Raw genomic sequence first — 27,103 nt, 5'->3', positions numbered from 1 at the left:
AGAAATTCCTATATAATCTGGCCACACCAGCAGGGGCAACATTCCTACCTGAGCACCCTTGAAGAAACCTCTACTTGGTGATTTCATTTGAAATTCAGGGGCAAATTTGCCTCACGCATGCACACAGGTATACTTTTAAAGTACATGTTGGGATGCAGAATATGGAGTCACTTTACCCAGTTAGTAAAGTTATGAAGGGAAAAAAGGGTAGACACAATATTTAGAATGACTCAAAGAAAGAGAAGCAAAGCGGGTGATGCGAACAACTAAGTTGCAGATTAGTTGCCTTTAGATGCCTGCTTTCTGTACACACTGTGTAAAAGGGAGATACTGCTTTCAAACATGAGCACCGTGCACCCATGTGGGGTGTGCTCACACTTCACTTCTCCCAGAATCAGAGGGAGGAAGTCCTGTGGAGTTACACTAGACAATCTAAACAACATATGGAAAACAAGGGTAATTGATAAAGCAGCTAGGCTTCACGATTTGCCACTGAAATTAAAACTATTTCTCAAGCAGGAAATGTTTAACACTAAATCTAATATAAATCCCCTTGCTTTTAACAGTATTTCCAAATCAGGAAAAGCTAAGGTACCAGAACACAAACTAAAAGACCAAGAGCATAGTCCCAGGAGTTCCCATTTTTACCTTTGGACAAAGTCAAACCTCCTGATAATGACACAAATTAAAGCCAGAAAAATACTTCCCACTGATTATAAGGCCAAGTTTATAGCAGCTACAATAAGGGAAAATTTTACAACCCCATTTTGTAAAAAGTGAGTTACAACAAACAGCTTCTGTTCAGTCAGCCTTAGCCACTGGGGCTCCATCGGCGCTGGCATTTACTGAGTTTTCCACTGTTAAAGTCTTAGACTCATTAGGGAAGGCAATCCTCAGGTAAGTGACTATACTAGAAGCCAGTATTATGTTAGCAGTAAGGGAAGAAAATAACCAATGCTATGTTTGAGCTGCAGGATTCACAGCCACCTCTGCCACTGGACCTGCTCCCACATTCCACACCACTGCTTGTTTTCCAAAGGTATTAAGGACTTGAAATCCCACTAGCTTAGAACATATTTTACAAGATCAAAGTTTTCCTACTATAGCTGCCCAATAATGGTAGCAGCAGGTTTACCTCAGCATCGATAAGAAGTTGATGGTTACCAAACTGTCAGTACCTGAGCAGAAACAGCACACAGTTGTTTGACTTGGCTGATTTTGGCAGTTGCATTAATACGATGGAACAGAAGTTTCTGCCACTAATGGAGGAATGTAAAGCTTTGCTCATTTCATGTGTCAGAGATGTCAGAAGGAGTGCCCTTCATGTGAACCCTGGGGCTCTGGATGTGGGTCCTGCCTCCACACAACATTATCTATCCCCTTCAGGGGTTGTTGTCCTAATAAACCCTGTCATTAGCATTCTGCAGACTCAAAGAGGCTACTAAGGAAAACAGCCTCAAAGCTGCCGGGTTGTATTTGGCATTCTCAAATTACAGAGGTACAGGCACACCTTCAGGGACTCAGCCTTTCCTCCCACCCAAAGAGACAAAAATGATGCTGCATTCCAGGGACAGAAGAAGTAAGTGGGCAATCAGCAAGTCCTTTGTGTCCAAGGGAGAAGCAAACTGGCCTCACAAGACTCATTTACTCTGTTCTATCATTATCTTCCTGCCCCCTTCCTCCACTGCCCCCTTTTTGTCCACTTCTAGGATCTGCCAAGATTCAGCTTCTTGTGGATTTTTTATTAGCTTCCTCATTACACTTTTCAAATCCTTTATACAAGGCATAGATAATTTTATGTTCCCTGTGTAAATCCACATCTTCAGTCCTAAATGTACTGATGGTAGGGACAAAGTTTCCATGCTGGGTTCTGAATTACTGCTGAATTTCAACAACAAACTATTATCCCATTTACCGGGGCAACTTTCATATTCCCATGGGAGGATTTTATTTGGTTTTGTTCTACAGGTGTAAACATCTACACAAGGTAACAGAGACATCCTGGGCTTAGCACTGCTGATTATTTTTACAAACACTAGTCCTTTCTCAAATCTTTTCTTTTTCAAAGATAATAAATCCTGTGACTCTTGCACAATTTCCCATCAAAAAATGTGAGATGTAACAGCACATTTCAAGCTGTAACACTGACCAGCTCTGCATGGAAACAACACCACCTAACACACCATTCAGGGCAGAGACTCAGCACAATTCCTTTTTTTTTTTTTTTTTAATATAGGGAGCAAGAGAAAAGGCATCAGACATGCCTGTGGAGCCAATGCATTTGGCACATAAGGCTGACACATAATCAACTAGTCTCCCAGAACGCAAAGACTGCCTCAAAACCTACAGAAGTTGGAGGAAGCCACGTGGAGGACTACAGCAGACCCTGGGATAACCATAGGTGTTCTCTCTTTTCCTTGTCCAGGTGGGTAAGGTGACAGGTTACACACCCATCTTCAGCCCAGGCAGGGTCAATTATGCTTCTGTTTGCATATCCAAGTTCTTTTTCTGCATGTTTTTGGATCATACATCAAGCAGCTGAGAGTTAAGTTTAGTTTAGTGAGTTATCAGTTGACTCAGCTGCTGGGAGGGCAATGAAGATCTGGTACTCCTAGCTGGATTGCTAATTTGGATATTGGTTCATTAGTCTGTTCGTAACAATTGCTTCTTGAAAGTCTTGTGAGGGGCAAGCAGGTAAAGACGAGAAAAAAAAACAACCTGTCCCTGGAGGTTTGAACCCATGTAGTCTGAGTAATGCTAAATAAACACATTCATGTTTTCTTCAGTAATTAGAAGAAATGATAGCTGAAGAAGTTTTCACCATCATCTTTTCTTACTGTTAATGGTGGCTTGCCAACATCCACTATAAAGTTTCAGAACAATTTTTTTTTTTTTCAACAGCAGCAAAGCAAAAAATAACCTCTGAGAGAAAAAGGAATTTGGTAGTGATTATAAGATTAAGAGGACCAGCTTCTGAAGTTGTCATATCAACCAGTGTCTCGATGAAGTCAGTCATTTCATCCACAGGGATATAAAGCATCTTAAATCCCTCTGTACTTCTTATTCATGAGCTGGCTCTTCTGGAGTTTGTCAGCTGTTCAAAGAGGCCGAAGAGACTGGAGGGAATTTTAACTTGGCTCCTAGAAACTCTGGCTTTACCTGAGGCCTTGCCTGTCATAATAAAGTCAGTCTCTCATGCCACTAAGTATTCTTCCTCTTCCATAAAAAAACCCACGCTTTTTTTTCCTCCTCTCTCTTATTCTTTATTCTTATTATTTATTCTTATTTATTCTTTTCTTATTCTTTAGCCACTTCAATAGAAAGTAAGCTAAAGCAAACAAGCCATGCTCATCCTGGAATAAAAGTGACCACACAGAAGGAAAGCAATCTAGAGTTGAATCTGCTGAAAAACATCAAGGGAAACAAGGAAGTTTTTACTGATACCTATAAAATGTAGACTAGATAAATGTCATCCCAGTGGTGAAAGGACAGGAGACCTGATAACAAAGACTACGGAAAAGGCCAAGGTACTGAGTGCCACTGTCACCTTCTCTACTGGTAAAGCCAGCTTTCAGGTACCTCAGGTTCCTATGACTAGGGAAGTCCAGGGCAAAGAAAGTTCACCCTGAGTGAAGAAGGATCAGGTTAATGAATGTTCAAACAGACCAGACATGTACATGTTTTGACAGGATACACCCAGAGGAACTGTAGGAACTTGCCAGTGTCACTGCAAGGCCATCCTTAATTGTCTTTAAAAGGTCATGGCAATTGGGCAAGGTCCCTGAGGACTGGAAGAAAGCAAGGATCACTTGTATCTTCAAGAAGGGCAAAAAGAAGAATATCTGGGGAACTGCAAACTGGTCAGCCACACTCTATTCCTGGGGAAGGTGATGAAGCAAATTTTCCAAATGTGTTAGGGACAAGAAGAAGATTGGGAGTGGTCAGGATGGATGACCTGTACAAGTGGTAAAACTTCAAAGCACAGCAAGACAATGCAGCCCTCTCTATGTCAATGTGTACCTCTTAGACAAACAAAAAACCTGACTAGCTGTCTACGGAACCACATGTGCTTGACTTTGGTTTAGCATCCAGGTCTTGTATGCCCCTTGTGCAGTTGAGAGAAATTAAAAAATGCACAGAGAAGGGAGACTGCTTGTGAAAGATTATAGCTGGCTTTGACATTTCACTGCAAAAGGGAGGAGGGCTGGCTTGTAACTCTAGTGGTATCATACAAAATGGCCTATCCACAATTAGGATAAAATACTTACTAGGCCTAGCAGAATGCTGCTGGCATTACCAACTCTCTTTTCCCATACTTTTCTCTAATTCCCTCAGATTTATTTTGGCTTGAAACTTTTCATGTTTGCATGTTGGCCAGAAGTAAAGCTATTTTGATAGTTCCAGCAAGATCTGTTGTTTTTTAGCTCTCCACTTTTGTGCAAGTTTAAATTACTTCCAAACAATACCAGTTTTAGAAATGAGCTCTGTGACACATATTGAACAGAATATAGGGGAAGTTTGTCTGATCTGTTAAAATGTAGTGAAAGCACAAAATACGCTGGATCTAACAACCAAATCTATTACAGTCCAAATTACCACATTGTAATTCCATGTAAGAAATTGACATCTGTAGCCATGCAGCTGTATTAAGACCTGCAAAGAGACAGGAGCTTGCTTTGCACAATGCATTGCACATCTCTAAACCATATCAATCCACTTAGATTATAAAATAAATTATTAATCTTTTCTGATTTTCCCCCATTTAAAATAAAAATACAACTAGTTGTTTAAATAACAAGAGGGGGTATTTGTAATACCACAGTAACTGACAAACCATGACCTTATTTGGATATATTGTTGGTAAAACTGTTTTCAGTGGTGTTTGGCTAGTGGAAAAAAATGAACTTTCTTTACAAAAAGCCTAGCCCTTTTAAAAATAAAAAAACATGGGGTGAAAAAATCTGGAAAGAAATAACCAGAAGTGTTCTCATTCTTAGAACCTGGAGACCCTTCGATATCCTACTAACATTTTAACACAACCTAGTCCTGATAACTGGCAGTTTATCAAACTGATAAATGGCAGTTTATCAGCCATTCCTGGAAGATACTTTTTCACTGATGTCCAGAAAAGAGAAAACCACAATGCGGTGATGATTATTCCTGTTCCCACAGCCTTTCTTTTTCTCTTCCTCTCCTACAGGTCACTCTAACCTGCCTTATGGAAGCACTTTCCTGGAACCAATTTCCAGTAATTAACATCAGTACAATACTCAAGCAGTGCTCAAAACTGAGGACATTTGTTCATCTTAACTGCTGTTAGCATAAAAACAAATCTTCCACAGAATTATCTATCACGTACACCCATCTTCATGAGCAAAATGTTAAATTAGCTTGCTGGAAAACAATAAAATCTGCACTCATATTTGTAATGTGCACTCAGAAGACCTCAGAACTCTCTTCTGTGTTATATTACGTGATGTTACTTCTTATTTCGGCAATTAAGTAAAGAAAAGAAACTTCCATGCAGTCAAACAAATGTATAATGAGGAACAGTGCTGATAAAAGCAGGAGGCTGGCAAAAAGCATGACAACAGAGCCTGGACTATTATCCAAGACAATTAGAGACAATTTCAAAATTAATCTAGAGTCCCCAGAGAAAATAGGGAACTTGTTTAGATTGAAAATTTTGATGGAAAAGCACAAGAAGAGCATGCCTGGTGCTTAGAGATCAAGTCATGTGCATATAAGCCACAGATCAAGGGTGTTCATACAGGCCCAAGGCTCCAGGCAGTGCAGCAGTACAGCACTGTTGGGTAAATCTTAACTCTGCTCTACAAGAAAAGGACATCAGGGGAAAAGGAGGGGCCAACTGGGAAAAGGAAAGTAAGAGGAAGAAGGAAGGCAAGAATCTAGAAAGTCTGGTAAGGGTTTTAAGACTGTCATGAAGGTTGAGAACAAGAGAACTGGGAAAGACAGAGATGTGTCCTGCTCCTGCAGAGCTTCTGGGCTCTGGGGCAGAGCTGTGCATACTAACTACAATGAAGACAGTCTGGGGCAGAAGAATGGCAAGAGAAAGAATTTGATGGGAAGGGGAGACAAATGACAAAAACGCACCTTAAAGACATGATTTGTTCAATGCAGCTGCTGGTAGGCAGTGTGTGTATGCAAGACGGGGAAACGGCTCTCTTTTCTCAAAGGATCCTGCTCCTGGGACAGGACAGACTCAAAGTGATGCTTGCATCCACATCAGTCCGTTTGCGTGGACTGCTCACCGCTCAGCTGTGAATAATTTTCTGGAGCTCAAACATCTGTGACTAGCCTGCTTTCAGAAAACTGGCTACTTGCGACCGATGCAAATGGCACTCAGGATTGACATATGCATCAGTCAGGAACATCAGTCCAGCAACAACAAGTGCAATCAGAACATCAGCAGTGCAATAAAGCAAAACCCTGGCCTTAGCTTACAGACAAACATGACCAAAATCTACATAACTGAGCCTGCTTCACTGCCCTTTCTGGCAGAGAGTAGCACAGAGGAATGATACTGCAGGAAGATAGCACATTACAGTCTTCATGCATGCCTGAACAGACATTATCAGCCACCTTTCATTACCTCTGTGCCCTCACACACAGCACCCTGGTGAGGGTGATTCACACAGACTTCAAATACCAATGCTTTTAGAGTGTTTAAGTAAAGTAAATAGTTTCTTTGCCTTGTCTAGATCTTCTATGCTAACTAAAGCAGTAGCCACTAAGGCCAGAAAACACCACGTGGATCCTAACATGAGCTGCAGTTCTCCCCCTTTTCCAAGGCCCATATAGTTCAGGGTGGAGGGGATACTACACTTCTCTGGGAATTAGCACCTGTCTTTTCAAACACTGATCCTCACTTCCAGTCCCTGGAGCTAGAACAAAGAACAGAAATCATGGCAAACCAATCCTATTTACACCCTCCACCCAGCCCTAGTCTGAAGTGTGGGTGTTAACCCCACTGAGTGGGTTAACACACAACTGCTGCTGGATGTGCCTATAGATTCCTGCTGGCTACTACCAGGCAGAAAATTGTCAGTTTCAAAATTGGGCCAAATGCTCTGCTCCAAAACAGTGGCAGACACAACTTCCTTGTAGTGGAAGCACAGGAAAGAGGAAAGGAGTGGCAGCAGGAAGAAAAAAGGTGAAAGTGCCTTTCCTTTCCCTTGCATTTAATGAGCCTCTTAGACTCACACAATTTGGGATGTTATTCTTTTTGGATGTGCTCTTGAAAGGTTTTTTCAAGCACTGGTGCAACCTCTGACTTCCTAACTTTTACCTCAGCTCCCTGTTTCTCCTACACTTGGCTGGCCAGACCATAAACAAATGTGTCCTTTTGTGTATGCATTGTAGTTTGTTTAGTACCTTTGGCTATGCATGTATCAAATAGGTCTGTAACTAATAAATATTGCAATCAATGCATACACTTGTGAGCTCTTTGAATCCTGAAGAAAAACAGTCTCCTACACTGAAAAAATCTTCCTACTAAGGTACAACAATAAGGGCAAAGCTGTGCCCACCATGGTAGAAGTACTGACCCTTCTTTAAACTGAAGCAAGCACATGCAAAAAGCTTCTAAAAGATATGGAAAGGATGTGTTCAGCTTGAAGGGCACCTCAATCACATACCCGCTCCAAATGCAAAGAAGAAACTCTTGTCTGGGTACTCTTCCAGCAGGTCCTTCACCCTCCTGCCCATTCGCTCATTTCGCTTATAGATGAGCTCCTGACGGAAGTAGCTGTCTATCTCCTGGGCAGTAATACGTTCATGGGCCGGAAGCGTAGCATTAATGAAATTTGGGACCTAGATAGGGGAAAAAAAATGTCTTCATGAAACGGGCATTTATTTCACAGGTAGCCATCATGCACAGGCATTGCTCCATCACTGAATGTGCTGGTTGCTTTGCCCCTCAAGGCACATCCAATAGAACAAAACCCAAACAAAGACCAAAAATGACTCAGCAAACTTCTAATAACGCATAGTGCTTCATTTCTCTCAAAATATAATTTCATAAGCCAACCAGCTGAATTATTTTTTATGCAGAGTCAACAAATACTCTCAATTTGCCACAATATAGATCGAATTATTTTTTATGCAGAATCAACAAATACTCCCAATTTTGCCACACTATAGATCGAAAAGCCAAAAATATTTGCCCCTGGCTATCTTTAGCTACATACCTCTTCCTTAAATTACCATAGGTATGACATAACTATAATGATAATTACACTCTTCTAAGAGAGTATGACTGCTACCCCAGCCCTCAGGCTGTCAAAGAACTGTGCAATTTGAACTAGTTAACAATAACATTCCCAAACTTTCCAAAAGAAGAGGACCAGATTTTGTCAGGAAAGGAAGTATTACCACCTCCAATTCCCCTGTCCACAAGGTATCTTTTAAAATACTTGGTTCTGCCCCTGGGGTCCCCAGGACGGCTGTGGCTGCACACTATCATGACCTCCTGCTAGGGAAAGAAATGCGGGCCAGCTATCCTGGCATTCTAGCAAGTAGCTTTGGGCATTGCAGCTAAGGGGACCTCTAAGGAAAGGGCATACAAGCAGTGGTTTCTGGGGAGCAGAGCCGCTAAACCAGGTACTTTGCCTTGCAAGACTGCAGCAGCAGCAGAGGCTCTGGAGCCACTCAGAGACTATTACCAACCATTTTTAAAGAGTTCTTAGCCCACACTGGGTCATCTACAGGGCAAACATGGAACCAAATATAATTTACAGAGAAGTGCTGCTTAAAAACACAGGCTGATAGTGTTGCAGACTACTACTACTCAGCTCCACTGTGAGGGATAATACTCTGCAGTGGAGTCCCTTGTGAAAGTGAAGGGTAGCTGCTCCTTCAGACATGCATGTCTTGGCAAGAGGTGCTCTCTCCAAGGATCTCAAGGCAATGTCACCTGTCTGCAGTTTGTAACACCTCAGCAGAATAGTGAAGCATCAACTGTATGCTCATAAGGTGCTGGCCTCCTTTGAGAAGCTCTTTGAAATCAATGAATGAAGTACACAGTGTAAGAGCTAAGCAGTGTTAATTACCAGGTTGTCCTGTCCAAGGGCAGACAGGACAGGGAAGTAACAACATGTGTGCAAAGCTCAGTGCCAGAGAAGCAAGGGTTAGTATGACAGTATTTCCAGCTCTGTAGCACTGAATCATGTATATCAAAAGGCCATAAAAATGCTTATTCAGCAGGGCAAGCCCAGGTACCAAAATCTACTTGCTCAGCACTGTGAGGCTAGAGCCTGTTTCCGTTGATGTGGACGAAATGTCAGCGCCCTGTGACCAGAACAGAGAGACCTGATGTCTCAGCCCGAGGTTAGCTAATCTTACAGCCCAAACAGGCCAAATTGGTCCCTGCTGGGCATTTTCTTTTGGTTTAAAGATCAGAGCATTGCATTCCACTGTGCTGCTTAGGAAACCGTCTCCATAAACCAAGTCTGAGAGGCCTCAGAAGGTTTTCTTTTCTTTAACATTCAGTCTAAATCTATTTTTGCTTTGTTTCACCCCATTTCTCTTCTTTGGGCCTTGTCCACAGTACACAATCATACTGATAGGGGACATTAAAAGCTTGCAACTTGCCCAGCCTTACACAAGTGTCCAAGTCACATTTCTCTGTCACTATTTGCACAAAAAAAGCCTGCTGCTGCTCTCTGTTGGCACTAAGTTTGCTTATATCTAAGCTAGCATAATTCCACAGGATCCTTAAGAAAATAAAGGATTAACTCATAGAGCTTTGACACTAAAGCAAACATGGCACTTGTCCAAAAGGGAAAGCCAGGCGTGGCTTCGCTGCTTGTGTGCAGCAAGGCGGTGGGGGGGGGGGGGGGGGGGTGATGCAGACTCTTGGGACAGGAGGTGCAGGAAAGCAAATGCGCAAGGAACCAGCAGCATGGCCTTGGCGCTCGCCTGCAAAGGGCCTAACTGAGGAGAGATGAGCATGAGACAGGGGTTAGCACTATAGGGACATATGCATAGTACAAGGGCTACGGTGGTAAGACTCACTTGAGAAGCATCATGGTTGAAGATGATAGAGCTGAGGTCTCCACAGTTGTAATGCTTGATAAGGTCTTCTGTCGTATAGGGGATCTGTAAACTGCCTGCTCGGAGGCTCTCCTGCTGCAAGAGAGTCTGATTCAAAGCAAAGACCACCTGAGGAAGGGGGAGAGAGAGGAAAACACACAATTCCTGGTGAGTTCTCATCTCACCCCTTGAACAGGTCACAGATACAGAACCACCTGCCGAAGGCTCTCTGCAGCTGCTCACACTCCAGTCCACTCATCACCAACCCACGCCTCCAGGTCTGCAGGTACTCACAGCTCAGGCCTGCTCATAAGGAACTGACTCACCACACATAACTCCAGGAGGTTTTGCCCATAGATATTGTCCTGCGTTCAGCATTAGCAGTCATTTTTCTCCTTCTTGGCAGCTGGTGCAGTGCTGTGTTTTTGACTTTCGGCCTGGGAACAGAGCTGGTAACAAGGAGGTTTTGGTTTGGCCAAGGACTTTGTGAGCCTCATGCTCTGCCAGGGAGGAGGGGAAGCTGAGAGGAAGCAGAGACAGGACACCTGACCCAAACTGGCCAAAGAGGTATTCCATACCACAGCACGTCATGCCCAGGATGTAACTGGGAGTTAGCCGGAAGGGCTGGGAGACTGCAGGGTTGGAGGAGGTATCGGTCAGTGCTTGGTCAGGCTGGGGGGGTGAGTTATCGGTTGGCTGATGCTGAGGTGTTGTATTCTCTTCCCTTGTTATTTCCTTTATCATTGTTATTATTGGTGGTAGCAGTAGTGATCTGTGTTATACCTTAGTTACTAAACTGTTCTTATCTCAACCTGTGGGAGTTGCATTCTTTTGATTCTCCTCTCCATCCCTCCGGGAGTAGGGGAAGGGCAAGAAATGGGGGAGTGAGTGAACGAGCTGTCTGGCTGGGTTTAAACCCTGACAGAGTTTAATACAGAGGATTCAAAGGGGCAGCCTGAAATGGGAGCAAGCTTGTTTCCCTAGGCAAGTTTGCTGACCACCACAGAGCCCTAGGGCCTGATGGGCTCTCATCTCCACAGCTTCTCATGGCTTCTCCTTATTTGTACTTTTTTCCTCATTTGCAAGGAACACTAATTGTTACTGTTTCCTGCTCTGTATCTCCTCCCACACACCCTGCTTGTTTCTGGCAGGAATGGCTCACCAGAGCAGGCTGGGGAGGGATAGTGGCTGCTACCCTCCCGCCAGTGAAGTCCGAGGTGAGCTGCCCAGCACCCTCCACCAGCTGACTGCCTTCTGCAGTCCCTTCTCCTTGACACTTGCCTGGGAATGCAAACACTACCTGTTCCCTTTGCCTCCAGCTGAACCACAGTGGCTGCCACAGCTCCTACCCCAGGCAGCCTCTCTCTTGACCAGAAAGGCAGATCAGCAGAGGTCTCCTGCAGGTGTTACTGCTTCCCCACCTCCAGCACGCCATGTCTCACCCAGGACAATGGCCTCAAGGGCCTCACTCAGAGGGGGCTGCCGATCCAGCTGCCTCCCTCCTGGGGCAATGCACATCCCGTGAGGATTACCGTCAAGTAAAAGGCACAAGACAGCAGCTTGCAGCAACACTAGAAAGGGGTCTCTGGACCCAAACAGGTGACGCAGCCTCTGTACCTCCCCCTTGCTACTACAGCCACTGCAGCAGGCGGCCATGAGACCCAGGGAGCCAAGGAAGGACTCAGGGCATAAACTGCGAAGGCTGAGCATGGGATGCCAGCAGGCACCTGGTGGGGTGTGGAGCTGGCTACTCACCTGCAAAAGCAGCAGCTCTCCATCAACATGCGGCAAGTAAAACACTGCAAATCTCTCTCGAACAGAAGCTACCACTGATTAGCACTCCATAGACAACTGTAACAAGCCTTTCTAATCATTTCTGGCTTATTTTCTGTATTTGTAAAGGAAGTAAGCTGAGAGATACTGCTGGGGTCTTGAAATATTTCAGAAATTACCCTTTGGGAGGGTTATTTTCCAAGCTTTGGGACTCCCTGCAGCCTGATGAGGGCTCCTGGATATTTGCTCAAATATCATCAAAAGCTTTCTGGAATTGCAGATACTCACCAACACCATGTAACTCACTCATGAGTAAGCGTACTCTCAAAGTTCTAAGATCATGTGAACCAAATTTTGGGATTACAGAACAGGGCAGATGTGGGAATGAGAGGCAATTTGCCTTCCCCGAGCACAACAACCCATCTCCTACAGAAAGATGCAGGTCCTACCAAACCTGAAATCATGCTATCCTCACTACAGCTAGAGTGCCTGTCTGGATCCAAACCACTGTGTATTTAACTGAATATGAAATCACATGACTTAGCATTAGCTCTGGAAGGGTGTTCATGAACAACAACATTGACTCCCATCTCATGTTTTTTAAAAAAGCAAGAATTTACTTTATTGGTAAAACTGTACCTGATTACAGTACCTGATTACACTCAGTCAGGTAAGTCACATCAAACTAACCAGTGTCTGTCTTGCAAAGGAACTCTGTTTAATTTGGAAGTAAATTAAGCAAAAAAAATTGAAACCACTTCATGTCTGAACAAAAGTCTGTATGTAGGCTGGGGTTTATTGTACCCTGAAACCATCACTTGCCATTTGTTCCACTTCCCACACAGAGAAGCTCTAATGGATATTAATGACCAGATGAGATTCACTGAGAGACAAACCAAATCCATGCTGAAAATATGGAATTCCTACAGCCAGGACTGCTAGGTTATGCCACAAAAATCTTTTAGGTACAATCAGTTCAGCCAAAAACACTTTTATGGAAATGGCTTATTTTGTAAGTTATATGACTTATTGGCTTATTTTGTAAGTTATATGACTAACATCACAGCACCTGCTGGGACAACTTACCATTAAAGCAATATGGCCCCTTTAGACTCAGCAGCCTCTGAAACACTGACCAGTCAGCTCCTGTCCATAGAGTAGGAGTAACACCTGTGATGGTTTCCTAAGCTGGTCAGGTAGTGCTGCCTCAATGTAGAGTATGCACATCAAAGAGGTTTTGCAATCTTTCCTATTTGATTTTCATCTGAACACAAATCAGTGGAGGGTAACCAGTTCCTGTGGAGAAAACACCAGCCTGCTGGGCGAGACATGAGAACAAAGCAAATCTTCCTCTCTTTGCTGTACTCCTACAGCCTGTACTCCTGCTGTCACTTGCTCAGCATGCTGCCCTCTGCTCCACACACATCTCTTCCCTCCTGTGCTTCAGGTGAAACATATTCAGTCTCTTCACCAAACAGGCCTGGCCCCGTTCATAGCAGCCAGGTAGAGCCACACAGGCATCTTCCTTCCTCATGCCCAACCACTGGAATTAGGAAATTAGCACACTGTAAACTACAAACAGATCACGAAGTCTGTCTCAAGAGTGTGGCTTAAAACTGCAATTACTACCTACAGTTACAGAGAACTACCACACATTTACACAGAAATAGAGACAACTTGTCCCTCCTCCCCTCATATCTGTAATCTTACTGCTGGCATGCCACAAAGCTGTTCAGGTGAGGCAGCTTTGGCAGGGAGTTTGTGTGGAACTGCATGGGCTGTTTTTCTTTGGCATGGCGAACTTCAGAGAGCTGTTCCCTGCCAGGTCAGACTTCCCCATGAGCAATGTTTTTCTCCAGCTGGATGTAGACCTGCATCCTTTCACTGTACATAGCTAGCACCTGAGAAGGAAGTCACAAATAACCACCTGGAGCCCACTCAGAGGGAGGACATTCACCTTGGCACTGTGAGGGACAGAGGTGGGTTCAGCTCCTTTGATGACAGCAGCAGCAGCTCAAGTCCCTCTGTATCATTCAAGATCACAGTACAAGGACTGGGAGCAAGAAAAGTCAAGATATAAAATGGGCAGAATTCAAAAAAGCATCAATGTCCTTGACAATTAGCCCTCCCTAATGAGTTATGGTAGCTTTGCATAGCTGGAGAACAGGAGATGCTGTTGCCAAAAATACTCTCCACATCAGCTGGTCTCAGCTGAAAGCATCCGCTGGAGGGGGATCATGGCACACCTACTGAACAACTACACAGGATTAGTATTTGGGATCAGTGTGTGCTTACAGCCTCTCAAGAGAATGTGCTTGCTATATCTCTCCATTTCTGTAACTTCTTGGGAGAACTGTAACACCCCAGCAGAAAGAGAAGAGGTCTGGGGGTAAAGAAGGAGGAGGTCTTTGCAGTACCAGGTGCTGCTTAAAGCTGTGCCCTGGTGAGAAGGTTATCTGTGGTAAATAGTAAGGATAAACACTGTCAGAATGTCAAGAGAAGGAAGATTCCTGAACCTACTGTTCTTAAAGGATTTAATTTGCTGAGGTGGGTCTTCAGAAGTTGATAACTCTTACCTGTCATTATTTCTCAAAGAAAACATTAGACTAGGTGCAAAGCGATACTTAAGGAAAACCACAGCCAGACTCTGTGGATTGTATCCCAGTCTTATTTACCAGATGTGAAAAGCTGAAGAAAGTCAACAGAGCATGAGAAGCAGGGACCAGATGAGCAGCTGATCTGCAACTGCTGTATTTGCTTGGCACAAACACTACTTGCCTTCCTAGCTCCCCATTCAATCCTGCAGTCCTTTCATTTCTAGTAAGTCAAAAAAAGTAAAGAAGATGACAGAAAAGAAGGAAAGGTTTAATGAGAAATTTTCAATTTTGCTTAAAAATCAAAACCAAGAATTTGCACTGAGCTGTGCTCCTCCAACAGGTGGTACAGAAAGTATTCATCTGTCTTCCAGGTATCTCTTGCATTGCACTGTTTTACTAATACCAAAATCTTTCCTGTGTTGGGATCCATAGTAATGACATTCATCCTCCTTACAAAACTATTTTTCCTTACTTGCCCCCCCCCCCCCCAGCAATTCTAACTCTACTCTGCTCCATTAAGTGTATTCATACTAGCATCAAAGCATCTCCTGAAAAGATGTATTCGGAGAACAAAAGTAACAAGTTTATTAGAAAGGGATTTTTTCCTCCCACCTCCCATTTCCACTGTGATCTCTCTGTCTTCCCCCAGCCCTCTCCCTTTTTGTACTGTGGAAAAAATCGATTAAGCTCTCTTGGTATACATATTGCTGCAAGCCTCATTCTCCTCCTGGAGATTTCTTCAGCTGTCAGGGACACTTGTCCCCTTTGCTAGCATTGTTGGAATGGCCTGCTAGGCTAAGGGGGTGGGGAAAAGGGGGTTAGAGCCCAGCAGATGCCTTTTTTGTCAAAGACAAAAGACCCCCTGCCACCCTCTCCACTTTTCAGCACTTTCATCCACATTGGATCAAAGTGCTATTCTGCATATGAAAGGAACCTGGCATTATGTGCCTCAAATTAGCCTATCGCCATCCCGCTAGCCTCCAAGTCTTCCTAACAAAAGCGCTCACATCTGTTCCATCATTTGCCTTATCTTCGAGGTTTGGTTTTTTTTCCCTCTCTGCTCTCAGTTTTTGAGGGCCATTCAGCCCCTTGAATTATAGTCTGGGGGAGCATCTTCCTTGCTCTGGGATCGCTCAGCCGAACAATTTGCTTTTAATTGTCTTAAGGAATCATGGGCTGCTTTTAGGCCATTCCCAGTGACTAACTGCATCCATTACGGCTTCATTCAGCCTCTTGAGCCAATTCTTCCCCTCGTCCTCCTTCTCAAAAGCGTGTTTATCTCCTTGCTCTTCACCTGGAGGAGACCATTGCTTCTCTGGGCCAGCGAACACCACTGCCCCAAATCAAAGCGAGCCTCAAATCAAAGGCATCATGACTATGAAAGTCAATAATCCTCCTTTGTCATGATAATGGTTCAGCAGCCAAGTGCTGAGAAGAAAGTGGGATTCCTCACTTCAGTGTGACTCAGCTCCTTAGATGTCCAGTGCTTGCATCTCAGCTGCCTTTGAGGCAGAAAGTTGAGACTGGAATTCTCAGAGCCTGGAAACCTGAACTCATCTGAATGAATGGTTATGAAACCTGAACCTGAGACACAAGGAATCCTGCAAACACCAGCCTGCACACACAGGCAGGAGATATCCGATTTTGACAGGGACTGAGGATACCAATAGGAGATTTAACTCGCCATCTGCAGCCTCTAGCCAAAGGCACTTTCAGGGCTCTTGCAGCAGGTGAGATGTTCCCTCTGGCCCCTCCCACAAGCTTTTATAAAGAAGAGAGAAAAAGGAAGCAACTTCCCAAGCTTGGAAGACTTTTGTGAGAGATTGGATTCAGGTGACTAGAAGAGACATGTTATCCAAGGAACTCACCCAGAGGACAAGAGACAAACAGTACAAGTTATTGAAACAAAAGAAAAGGAAACTAATCCAGGCTACAATTTTCCCATGGGCTGGGTTTTATTTATGGCTTTTGTTCTGAAAAGCCAGCATACAAGCAAATGGCACATCTCTTCCCTAGCATGATCATCTAAGGCACTTAGATGACACTGTATCAAAGCAGACATAAAGATGCTGACAGAGGTAGTGGCAGTGAAGAATTTGGTCTTTGGTCTACTGACAACAAACTCACCTGGTGCCAGATTCTTGGAGTGTGTTTTTCCAGAACCAAACAAAAAGACATTCTGAAATTTTTGGTTGTTATCTGAGATTTATATCAAAAATACACAAGCCAACCCTTCTCTAACTAGGAGCTATAAAAACAAGGGACTTTCAATAATTTATCAGGTACTTTTGAAGCAGTGAATGAATTTATCATACTTCTCTTGATACAGGAGGATGGTAGATAATGCTGAATAAGAGGAACACTGCTCATAGCACTGCTAGAAGTGCAACTCATCTACTGCATTAATACACAGCCTTTCATCTGAGTAATTTACATTGATTTCCAGGCTTTTATGTTTTCAGTGACAGCAGAAGTAAACACCCCACTATGTGCTAAATGTGGAATAGCAGTGGAATAGATTGTTCCTGTTCCACAGGTCAGCTTGTACTTCACAGCTAGACACCTCCATGACCTTGCTTGGACTTACTCCAGTCTTTCTGTAGGGCTGTGTGACTTGCTGCTGCACCTTGCTCCTGAGAGATCATATAGGTGCTCACTGGGGTTCCTCCTCATGCTGCAGGAATGCCTGAAACTTTCATGAAGTTCATCCTTGTGCAGAAAACCTGTGCTTTGTGCTGGAAATGAACTGTTGATGCATGTTTGCATTTTACTAGAGAAGGATCAAACTTTTTTTTTTTTCTATTATTATTCCATCTTTGTGAAGGAGCTTCTAAACAGATACATTTTTACTTCATCAAACAGAACTAGGAACCAGCCCTTTGTTTATTTTTCAGGTTTCTACAGTCCTGAACCAAAGTTCAAAGCAAACTAATGGCCTTTCAACACAAGATACTTGTAACTCCTGCCTGTTTCCTACACAGTATTTCTTCAGTTAGCAATGTCCAGCCTATTTTGGATTAGCATTGCTGCATAGCTCCTGAACTCAGGTCAAGCTCAGACATGGGAACAATTAACCAAATTCAAAAGAATTACTAGGAATCCAGATTTCTCTTAGGGTATGCACACTTTCCAATTTACATGACTGTCTAACTAGTATACTATTAGTAACGGTTTCTTTCTTTTGCATAATTATCTATTTTACAAGACACTTAACACACCCATCTCAAAACTGTATTAAAAGAATAACAGTTGCAAAGCAAAGACTTTGAAACTAGGATTCCTTGATCTTAGACTGGATATACTTTTAAAATTCAACACCTGCATTGATTATTTTCTCACCTGTCCTCTCTACCACAGGCCATGCATAATTTAGGACTAAACCTAACCGTGCCTTGTAAGGTTGCTAAAAGATTGTATGCTTTAGAAATGCAGAACACTTAAGTTTGCAACAACTCTCACCAGGTTTTGTGCATCTTTTTTATTGGAATGGAATAATTCAGAAAAGCAACTTTTCATTAGCTTGAGTGCTTTTCCCTTTCTGGAGAATTGATGTACATTATTTGCATAATTCACATAAGCATGAGCAAATCAAGACTTAATAAACACTGTAGCCTTGCAATGTGATGAATGAGATCAGATAGTTATTGTATGCCTTTTGGTTACCATGCACCAAGATACTTTGGATTTTCTTGAAGTTCTGCCAGGTGGGAAGGCAAGTTCAGTATAAAACACTCAGCACCGATAAAACATATTTTCCACTCAAAAGAACAATTAAGCCAGGAGTCTGTTTGCTGTTCTAAATAGAAGAACTTTGAATCACTGTTTACATAAAAAGCAACTTGGAGCAACTTTAACAGAAACTTCATGCTTCAAATGGAGCACTGCAGAGCGAGATGACCTTTCCAAGATACACAGGTGAAGGGAAGAGTTTACATCTGTGGTAGACTTGCCAAGAAAAATCTCAAATGAGAACTGCTGAGATGGTCTCTAGCTGGTTTCAGGCAGGGCAAAGGTTGGACCCATGAAAACCCACCTGCTGTCAACACAATCAAGGAAATGCTGAGTGTTCAGCACTTTCTGAAAGGTAGGCTGTTTATTGTTAACACGTATCTGGGTTTTCTGGTTTACTTTGGTTTTCTCTTTCAGTTTTGTTCCTGAAAGGGATTACTGCACTCCAACAAGTACTCCTTAGGGTGACTGTCTGAGTTCAACTGATTTGCAAGCAATCTCACAGACCAGGTAAGCTATTGCTTACTTTGTAAGTCAAGAGAACCACGGTGTATCTCTAAACTCATACCCTTCACACCAACAGAACAGAGATTTCTGAATCATCTCAGTTAATAGTGTGAACAGAAGTCTCAATAATGAGCTAACCCAGTGTTCTTCAGTGCTTTTGAGCCGTAAGATAGTCAAATAATTTTTTTAAGGGCCAGGGCAGGTCACATTCCCCACAGCAGTTCCAGCACATGGTCATATGCACTCACTGTCAGGATCAGTTTCCTGGATAAACCTTTGTACAAGGACCCCTGAGAAAAGCAGAGGTATCTGCCAAGAGCTCATCTTTTTCACAAAGTCACTGGGATTATAAAAGTCTGACTGTTAAGATTAAAATAGCCTAAGATAAGCAGGAAGGCTCTGCAGTATGACAAAACATGGTGTTAAGAAGATAGCATGGCAAGATGTATCTCGTGGGCATGTTTCACTTTGGCATTGAGAAGGAACACTTTGGTAGTCTTCCTGGGCTAGGGAGAGGAAAGGTTTCACAGAAACTGAGCAGAAAAGCTGTAATGCAACTGATAGCAACCCAACCAGCAACTCCATGCATGGAAAGATGCAAGAATATATTAGCTTAACATCTGCAGCTTTCAGCACCAGAACAAAAAGCTCTGGTGCAGTCAGAATTATGCAAAAGATTTTAAAGACATAATGGGATGTGAATCATCATTTTCCAAATCCAATTTTGGAAATAACAGACAAGCAGTATTGCACAACAGCAGTTGCTTGCTGAATTATCTGCTAAGACTGTGTCAGAAACAAAGTAACAAGCAGGTATCAAGTCAACAAAATTTAAGCAACAACTGTTTATCCTCCCCAAGCTGGGTAAATTCTAACAAGCTGACTTTAGACTAAAAGGGTCTTTCCCAGGAAATTCCAAATGATTTAATTCCTTCTATACTTCTTTTTTTGGACAACAAGCCCTCCAGAAGGTCTATACAGCACAGGCATGAGGTTTGCACTCCAAAAAACCTGGTCTGAAAACTTCAAATTTGAATGAGAACACCCCATATAAAAACTCCTGGGTTAAACTTCATTACGACTATCCACCCCAAATAACCTGTAGAAAGATGCCTCCCTCCTGCCTCATTACACATTTACATATCATTACTAATGCGCATCTTCTCTATGTCAGGCAACATCTACTAGAACTCCTTATGCTCATGTCTCTTCAGTTAAACTCTGAGATGCAGTTCCTTAAGTCATGTGTCTGTGCTGTGTTGTGGCACTTGATTAATGACAAAAGAGTTCAGAGATTACCTCACTCTGGATTGTGACACAATATATTACGAAAAGAAGGTACCCATCCCTTCAAAAACACTATGTGCCCCCACCCATAAAGCTCCTATAGGGTGTTTTTTAAATACATGAAAGTATTCAAATGCTACCCCTAAATTAATATACAGGAAAAATAAAGTCAGCAGTGAGAAACTTGTGTCAGAATCCAATACATAGAAGAAAAAATCTCTTTTATTAATAAGCTTCTACAAATTCCTCATTGTACCGCACCAGAAAAATGCTGCCCTGCTGTCTTCATCTTTAACCTTTCCAACTAGGAACAACTCCTGAGACAAAGCTGCCTCCTGACAACAGGACATCTGATACTTGCTACCCTGCAGTGTATCATTCCTAAATAGGAAAGCAACACACTTTTACTACAGTCATTAACAGGGGGAGACCCCACTAGACTGGCTCATGTCACAGCTCAAAGGCAGCTCAACCCAGCCCTTCTCAAAAGACTACACACAACAGTATGCCACAATACACAATGCATCCCCATGTTGGTGTGTTTTTCCACCACACGCTATCAGTATTATGTTTCTAAATTGGTTCTCATTCACCTTTCAAAGCAGCTGTAGCTCCAAACCTACTCTTCCTTTCTAGTAGTTACTCTTTTCCCAGCAGCATTAATTTGCTTTTTCACCCAAGCTCATCTTTGGGTTTTTCTGCCTCCTTACATATGAGATGGACAGGGGACTCAGTGAAGACAGAGAAATGTCAATATTACTTCTTCCCCAATTTGTTCAGACACAGCAATATTTCAGCTTGGAAGAAAAGCCCACAGAAACCCTGCTGGTGTAGGAATCTTCCTAGACATTACCCTAAGAACACTCATCCAAAAAATCACTCATCAGCCAATATGAGACATGAGCTGCTCTCAACAATGCTAGTCTTCTAGGCTTTGCACCATTCAAACAAATAAACACAAACCTACCAGGACAACACAGATTTCCTGTTCAGAACATCATGCTTATTATCTTGTAAACACACTTGATGTTGAAAGTTAATTCACATCCACATCAAACATTTTGTTAGGGAACCTTACACAGAAGAACATCTGCTCATGACAGATAAAACAAGGAATGAGATCACTATGCCTCAAAACAGCATTTCAAACTCCTGTATAAATCAAAAAAAAACCTGAAATGGGATCAAGCCTCCAGAACCTGCTGAGAATTTGAAATTTATGAAATAGGAAACTTGCATTTCCCAAGAGGTTTCAGAAGTCCCTAGAAGTTTTGCATAACAACCCCACTGTAATCTCTGTAAGCCTAGTGGAGATCTATGAAGTCCTGTGGTTACAGAGGTGAATTCCAAGGATAGAGAACATTAAAGCCTTTTGTCATGTGCATGCACATTACTGTCCAAAAAATTCAGTCATAACCAGGTACAGATTTCCAGCTCAGTGGTGTGGCAATTAAGAGTAACACTCCTACTAGCATCTCATTTTATTGTTTCTGCTCTCAGTCTTGCACTCAGAAACAGGATTTCATACCATATGAGCGCACTGAGCTGGTTCTGATACACTGGCTGAAGCCTCTCTTCCTACTGCACAAACCTGAGCTCTATATAAATTCCTTTCCTTGACCATGCCAAGCCCCTTATTCCAGACTTTGTCTTCCCCTTCTGCTTGTTTGTGTGTGACCTGTTTGCATTCAACTTGATTGCATGACTAGCCAAATAAGCCCCAGAATCAGTGAAAGTGCCCTTGTGGGTCTGGAGACCAAACAACATCAGCCAAAACTCATTCAAACACTCACAGTTTTTTGCTGGCCCGAAGGTGGGGAGGAAAAGGATGGGGCTCATACCTGATGGTCACAATCTAGGTGCTCATACTCACATGCTAGCTGCCATCACATTTGGTTTTTATAACTAGGTTGTCCATGCCTCCCAGAATCAATGGAAATAGGTGTCAGTGTTTCAATACCAAATTCAAGTTGCAATGGTGATATATCAGATTATTCTAAAAAGCCAGTATAAATGCCAGGTGACCAGAAGCATTGAGGAAGGAAGTGCTTCCACACCCATCCTTAAATGGTTAGAGTGAAATCAAAGGGAGACAACTCACTCCTCTGGTATGTCCCCTGGTCAGTATCAAAACTTAATACCAAACCCAGTACCCAAATCCTTTGCAACCCCCTTGTATAATCCCTTCCAGGAGGCCTTTCAGATGACGTAGACAGACTAAAGCTGACTCATCTAATATGTACCACAGGAAAGTGTGTTTACAAACAAAAAAATAGCAGCACCACTGGTTGAGAGGTGTAAACCTGAGTCATATACCAGGGCTCACAGCTAGTATGTGCAATTGCGTATATGTTCCTGAGCATTTCAAACCAAGTAAAACAAGAATTGAAGGTTGTACGCCCTCACAAATAACTCCCTTGTTCCCTTTCTTTGGCTATGGAAACTAACAAACCATTGCAGCTTTGGGACATGGGTCATGTCCCAAGTTCTCTTTTTGCAACAAAGATAATCACATAAATGTCAACCCAAAACATTATTCCCTTCTGAGTCTGTCGGCTAGACACCCAGCCTCTGATCAGACTGTATCACCCCTCTTCAGAGAGGCCCTTAAAAATATTATTAGCACTTTCATTTTGTATATGGGAAGGAATATACAGACAATTTTACTTATGCCTCAGTTAATCCACCCTATGTTTTTGGTTTTCTCAGCAATCACGTAATTCTGCTCTAGAGGCAGTCGAAGTTTTGTCAGTACAATCTTTTATCTTGAATGACCACCTAATACTCAAAAGACACTGGGCGAACCCTCAGTACACTATGTAAGGGACATATTTGGTGCATCTCAGTATTTAAATTCTGGTCAGACAGACCAGTCATCCAAGGACATCAGATGATAGTCCATTAAATGACTGCACATATTAAAAGCCATCATCAAAAAACAGACCTAAGCAATCATGAAATAAAAATAATTAACACTTTAAGCCTAGCATAATTTTCCTCTGCCGGTGGAATTGTTGCAACAGCACTGCACAAGATGGCCTGCAATTCTCCAGCACCACAAAGGGCTAATTCAATTTCAATTTAAAATAGCTGAAAAACATCGTTTGATGTAAGTGCTGCCATGTTTGACCTTTTGTTACATTTCAGAATTATTTTAATGCAAACTTTCTGCTTAACAATTTCCAAGGACATGCTTTTATCTTGTTAATGACTTTTAGTACATTTGCCTAGTCCAGTTTTCTTGTTATATCACTTTTCTGCATGAATGTTCAAAAAGGCTGACCAGAAGTTCATGGTAACCTTGTGCTGGCTCCTTCAGAAACCTTGGCTGCTCCTGCTGTTTTCAAAATGGTTACTTTTACCAGGTATCTTCTCACCCCGCTCTCATCAATAACTTGCTGGTTAAACCAACAACAGTTCTATTCTTTTCCTGATAGTCCATAACAGCACTGGCTTTTAACTGAAATGTTTGCTTGCTTCAGCCTTTCTGCCATCATGAAGAGCTTCTCTATTATTTCCCTTTCCTGCCTCCACAGCTTTTGCTCCCCTGCTGCAAAATGGTGTAATGAGTATTTCTGCAGAAATCTGGCCACCAGAGAATCTATTTTAAAACACTTCTTGCTCACTGCATTTTCTTATCACACTAATTAGACCCCCTAGCTTTACCTACCCTAGAAGCAAATCCTCCGTTTAACAAGTCAAGTAAAAAGAGCTGAATTCAAATGAGCACAGATCTATACAGACAATGTCCTTAATTCAGAAGGGAACGTAAGCACAAAGCATCAGCTGCAGCAATAATTGTTTTGGTTAAACCCAGTAAGTCCTCTGAAGCTTTTTGATGGTTTTGAGTGGCAGCTAGATATCTATAAGCTACCTGAGTGGGGCGGGAGGGCACAGTAGAAGGGAAGTCCCATGTCTGCTTCTGTAAAGTTTTTTACAGTCTTTTAAATTCCTAACACAAGAAAATACCTCTGGCTTTTGTCATGAGGTCTTCAACCTCAGTCCTGTTCTCTTTAAAAAACCTATAATGGAAAATTGTGTGTTTTAAAAAGGTGCTGGCAAGCACTATAGTTAACACAAAAGAAGCTTTTGCAGAAAGCACGCACTCTAGAGCAGAGAAAAAACAAACAACCCAAATGCTACCATGGTTCCTCTTCATAAAGAGTTAACTGGATGGATGCATCAAGCCGGCTGAAAAGAGCTCACCAGAACTACCAGAAATTGGACCATGGGCTGGCTGCTGGCACTAAAGATTCAAACTGCAAAGGTGTTCCTCCTCCTCCTCTGCAGAGGATCTCAGGCAGACTGCTGCAGCTGCTCAGGACAGAGCTTCCAAAACATTTGCTACCCCTCATTCCAATGCACAACAAACATGAACTTTAGCTAGTACCACCCTGTGTAACATGTACCACCCTGTGCTACTAGCCGCATGGCTCAGAGAATCCAGTCACATACGGCTTGTGACCTCTGCAACACTGCAAAAAGTCAGATTCTGCAATCCAAACACTCTGTTCAGGATCACTGCACAAATTAGTATAGCTGCGCACACTAAAACATCATAATCCTTTCACATTTCATTTTATTCTCAGTACGTTCTAACACTATTTAATATGTATTTCCTATCCAGCAAAAGCTCACGGGATTTACTACATTAATGGCAAGAATGTGCTATTACAATTCATTTTCAACATTTCTACAAATTTGGATCTCAGGACCATGGTATCTCTGGAGCTTCCAAATGAAAAGGACACTGAAATCAAAGGAATTTTTATACTTACAAACAGGCAATATGTTTAAGCAAGTGAATTGATGAGGTCTTCCCAGCACAGGGGCTTTCACTGTAACTGAATGTGCCTTTCTGCTAAAACAACAAAGTAACAAAACTGATTGTGAACTCCTGGCTATCTCCATACATAGAGATTTATTATGACAAATACACTTTTTTGTTGTTGTTTTAAATTCCAAGGTCAAAAGGGGCTTCAGAACTTCCTTGGAAACAGAGCAATATTTCATAGCAATTATGGTAAAATTAAAGGATAATCTCGGATCAAATGATAATATGGGAAGTACAAAATCAAAATCAATAAGACAAATGTGGGGAATTACTGGGAAGGTAGCCGTGCTATCACACATCATTTGTGGGTAGCAGGGCACTGGAAAATTTGTCAGCAACATGATGCTTTTGAAAAAGGCAGTTTCCAAGGAGGTAATTGCAAACACTGAAGTGATTAACCTGTCCTATCCAGCCCTGTTAGAGGCGTCTGCCAGACTCTTGCATCTAAATTTGGACACTGCTAAGACAGAAACAAATTCGGAGTCCAGCAGGCAAAAGGAAGACTGTTCAGAGGTTTGAAAACATAAGCTACATGAAAAGATGAAGAAACCAGCTTAATTCAGAAAAGAGAAGCCTGAGGGAAGGAGACAGGTGCCACCACAGTTTACACTGCCTACAAAGAGTGGTTAACAAAGGGAAAGGCCATCAAGTTGTAGCCCACAGCTTGGGGATGACAAGAAGATACCAATTCAGCTTGCAATAGCAAGTATTGTAGCTATGTGTGGAAGCTAAAATGGGAAGGAATGGAGTGGGGATGGATTCCCCAGGGTCACTGCATGGTCTCCACCACTGGATTTAAGACGCCACTAGCCTCATTTCACAGGCGTCATTTTGGTGTGTATCTCCTGCCCTGGGACAAGATTAATTAGTTTTCCAGAGTTTCAGCAAGTCTTTTTAGCTGTCATAAACAAATGCTCACATGGTACAAGTAACTGGACACAGAGAGACGGACTGCTGTTGGGAAAGGCTGAGAGTGCTCAGCAGAGCCTGGATTCAGAGCACAGCTGGTCCTTCTGCTCCCAGTTACAGTTCGCAACTCCCTGTGAGCCACTCAAATGGTTTCCCTGGTAGCCACAAGATTAAGCTCCCGGCTGTCTCCTGTCTTTAAGAGACTGCATAGGGGATTGTCATGGTTAAAGCCCAGCCAGCAACAAAGAACCACACAGCCGCTCACTCACTCCCCCTCTTCTTTCTCCCCCCCCTGCTCCTGGAGGGATGGGAGGGAGAATCAAAAGAATGTAACTCCCATGGGCTGAGACGAGAACAGTCCAGTAACTAAGGTATAACACAAACCACTACTGCTACCACCAATAATGATAAGGGACATAACAAGGGAAGAGAATACAACCTCTCAACACCTGCCAACTGATACCTAGCCCAACCCAAGCAGCAGTCTAGCCCTTCCGGGTAACTCCCCCAGTTTATATACTCAGCATGACGTGCTGTGGTATGGAATACCCCTTTGGCAAGTTTGGGTCAGGTGTCCTGTCTCTGCTTCCTCCCGGCTTCCCCTCCTCCCTGGCAGAGCATGAGACTCAGAAAGTCCTTGATCAGAGTAAACATCACCAAGCAGCAACTAAAAACATCAGTGTTATCAGCGCTGTTCCCAGGCTGAAAGTCAAAACCACATCACATCACCAGCCATTAAGGAGGAGAAAAATGACTGCTACTGCTGAACCCAGGACAGTATCCACCTCTTATTCCATACCATTCAAGTCATGCTCAGATCTCACTGTTTTCAATATACCATCACTCTTGACGCATATATACATATATATGTACATACACACACACACACAGAGATCATTCCTTAGTGCAAGGACCAATCCCTATAAACCTGCTGAGTTCATCTGGTCCATGATGTCAGGCTCCATCTCTTGTAACAGTCTTTCAGAGCAGGAGAGACGGTGTGCAGTGTTGGACTGTTGGCTGCTGATGACACTGCAGGACTTGTCTGCTCGATGCTAAGCTCATCTGGTTTTGTCAAAGTTCATTCTTTGGTGGGATGATGGTTGGAAGGAAGTCAGGGCCAGTTGCTGATGACCTGAAGACATCTAGTTGGTGGGCTATAAAAGTGCTACATAGCAGGTAACAGCATACAATTGAGTTCATCGGCTGTTTTCACCTAAAATCAAATCCCCTTGAGGTTCAAAGCAGACTTCCCCATCTTCTCGCATTACCCACCAAGTATATCCGTGTCCCTGAGCAAAAGCAATCCTATGAGTGGGTTTACCTTTAACTTGAAGCAGGAATAACCCAGACTGTCTTCCCCAGCACATTCTTTATGTGCACCACAGGAACTTTATCCCCTTCTACAGTATGT

The 27,103-nt window shown here is 42.8% G+C and overlaps 1 protein-coding gene across 3 annotated transcripts in view; it reads right to left on the bottom strand.

Moving 5' to 3' along the window:
• TRABD2A (TraB domain containing 2A) overlaps positions 1-27,103 on the bottom strand; it is an 81,265-nt gene that overhangs the window by 17,051 nt on the left and 37,111 nt on the right. For 2 of the 3 annotated variants that reach the window (XM_057426494.1, XM_057426495.1), the window contains exons 3-4: positions 10,036-10,182; positions 7,659-7,833 (exon numbers count right to left, since the gene is read on the bottom strand). In XM_057426494.1, the coding sequence (XP_057282477.1) occupies positions 7,659-7,833; positions 10,036-10,182 (322 nt within the window). The remainder of the gene's footprint in view (positions 1-7,658; positions 7,834-10,035; positions 10,183-27,103) is intronic. The other variant, XM_057426496.1, reaches the window with a different exon arrangement.

Source organism: Pezoporus wallicus, unplaced genomic scaffold, assembly GCF_028554395.1.
Source record: "Pezoporus wallicus isolate ANWC-B61680 ecotype Strahan unplaced genomic scaffold, APGP_CSIRO_Pwel_v1 contig_5116, whole genome shotgun sequence".
NCBI lineage: Eukaryota > Metazoa > Chordata > Aves > Psittaciformes > Psittacidae > Pezoporus > Pezoporus wallicus.
This window is presented reverse-complemented; position numbering and strand designations above follow the sequence as displayed.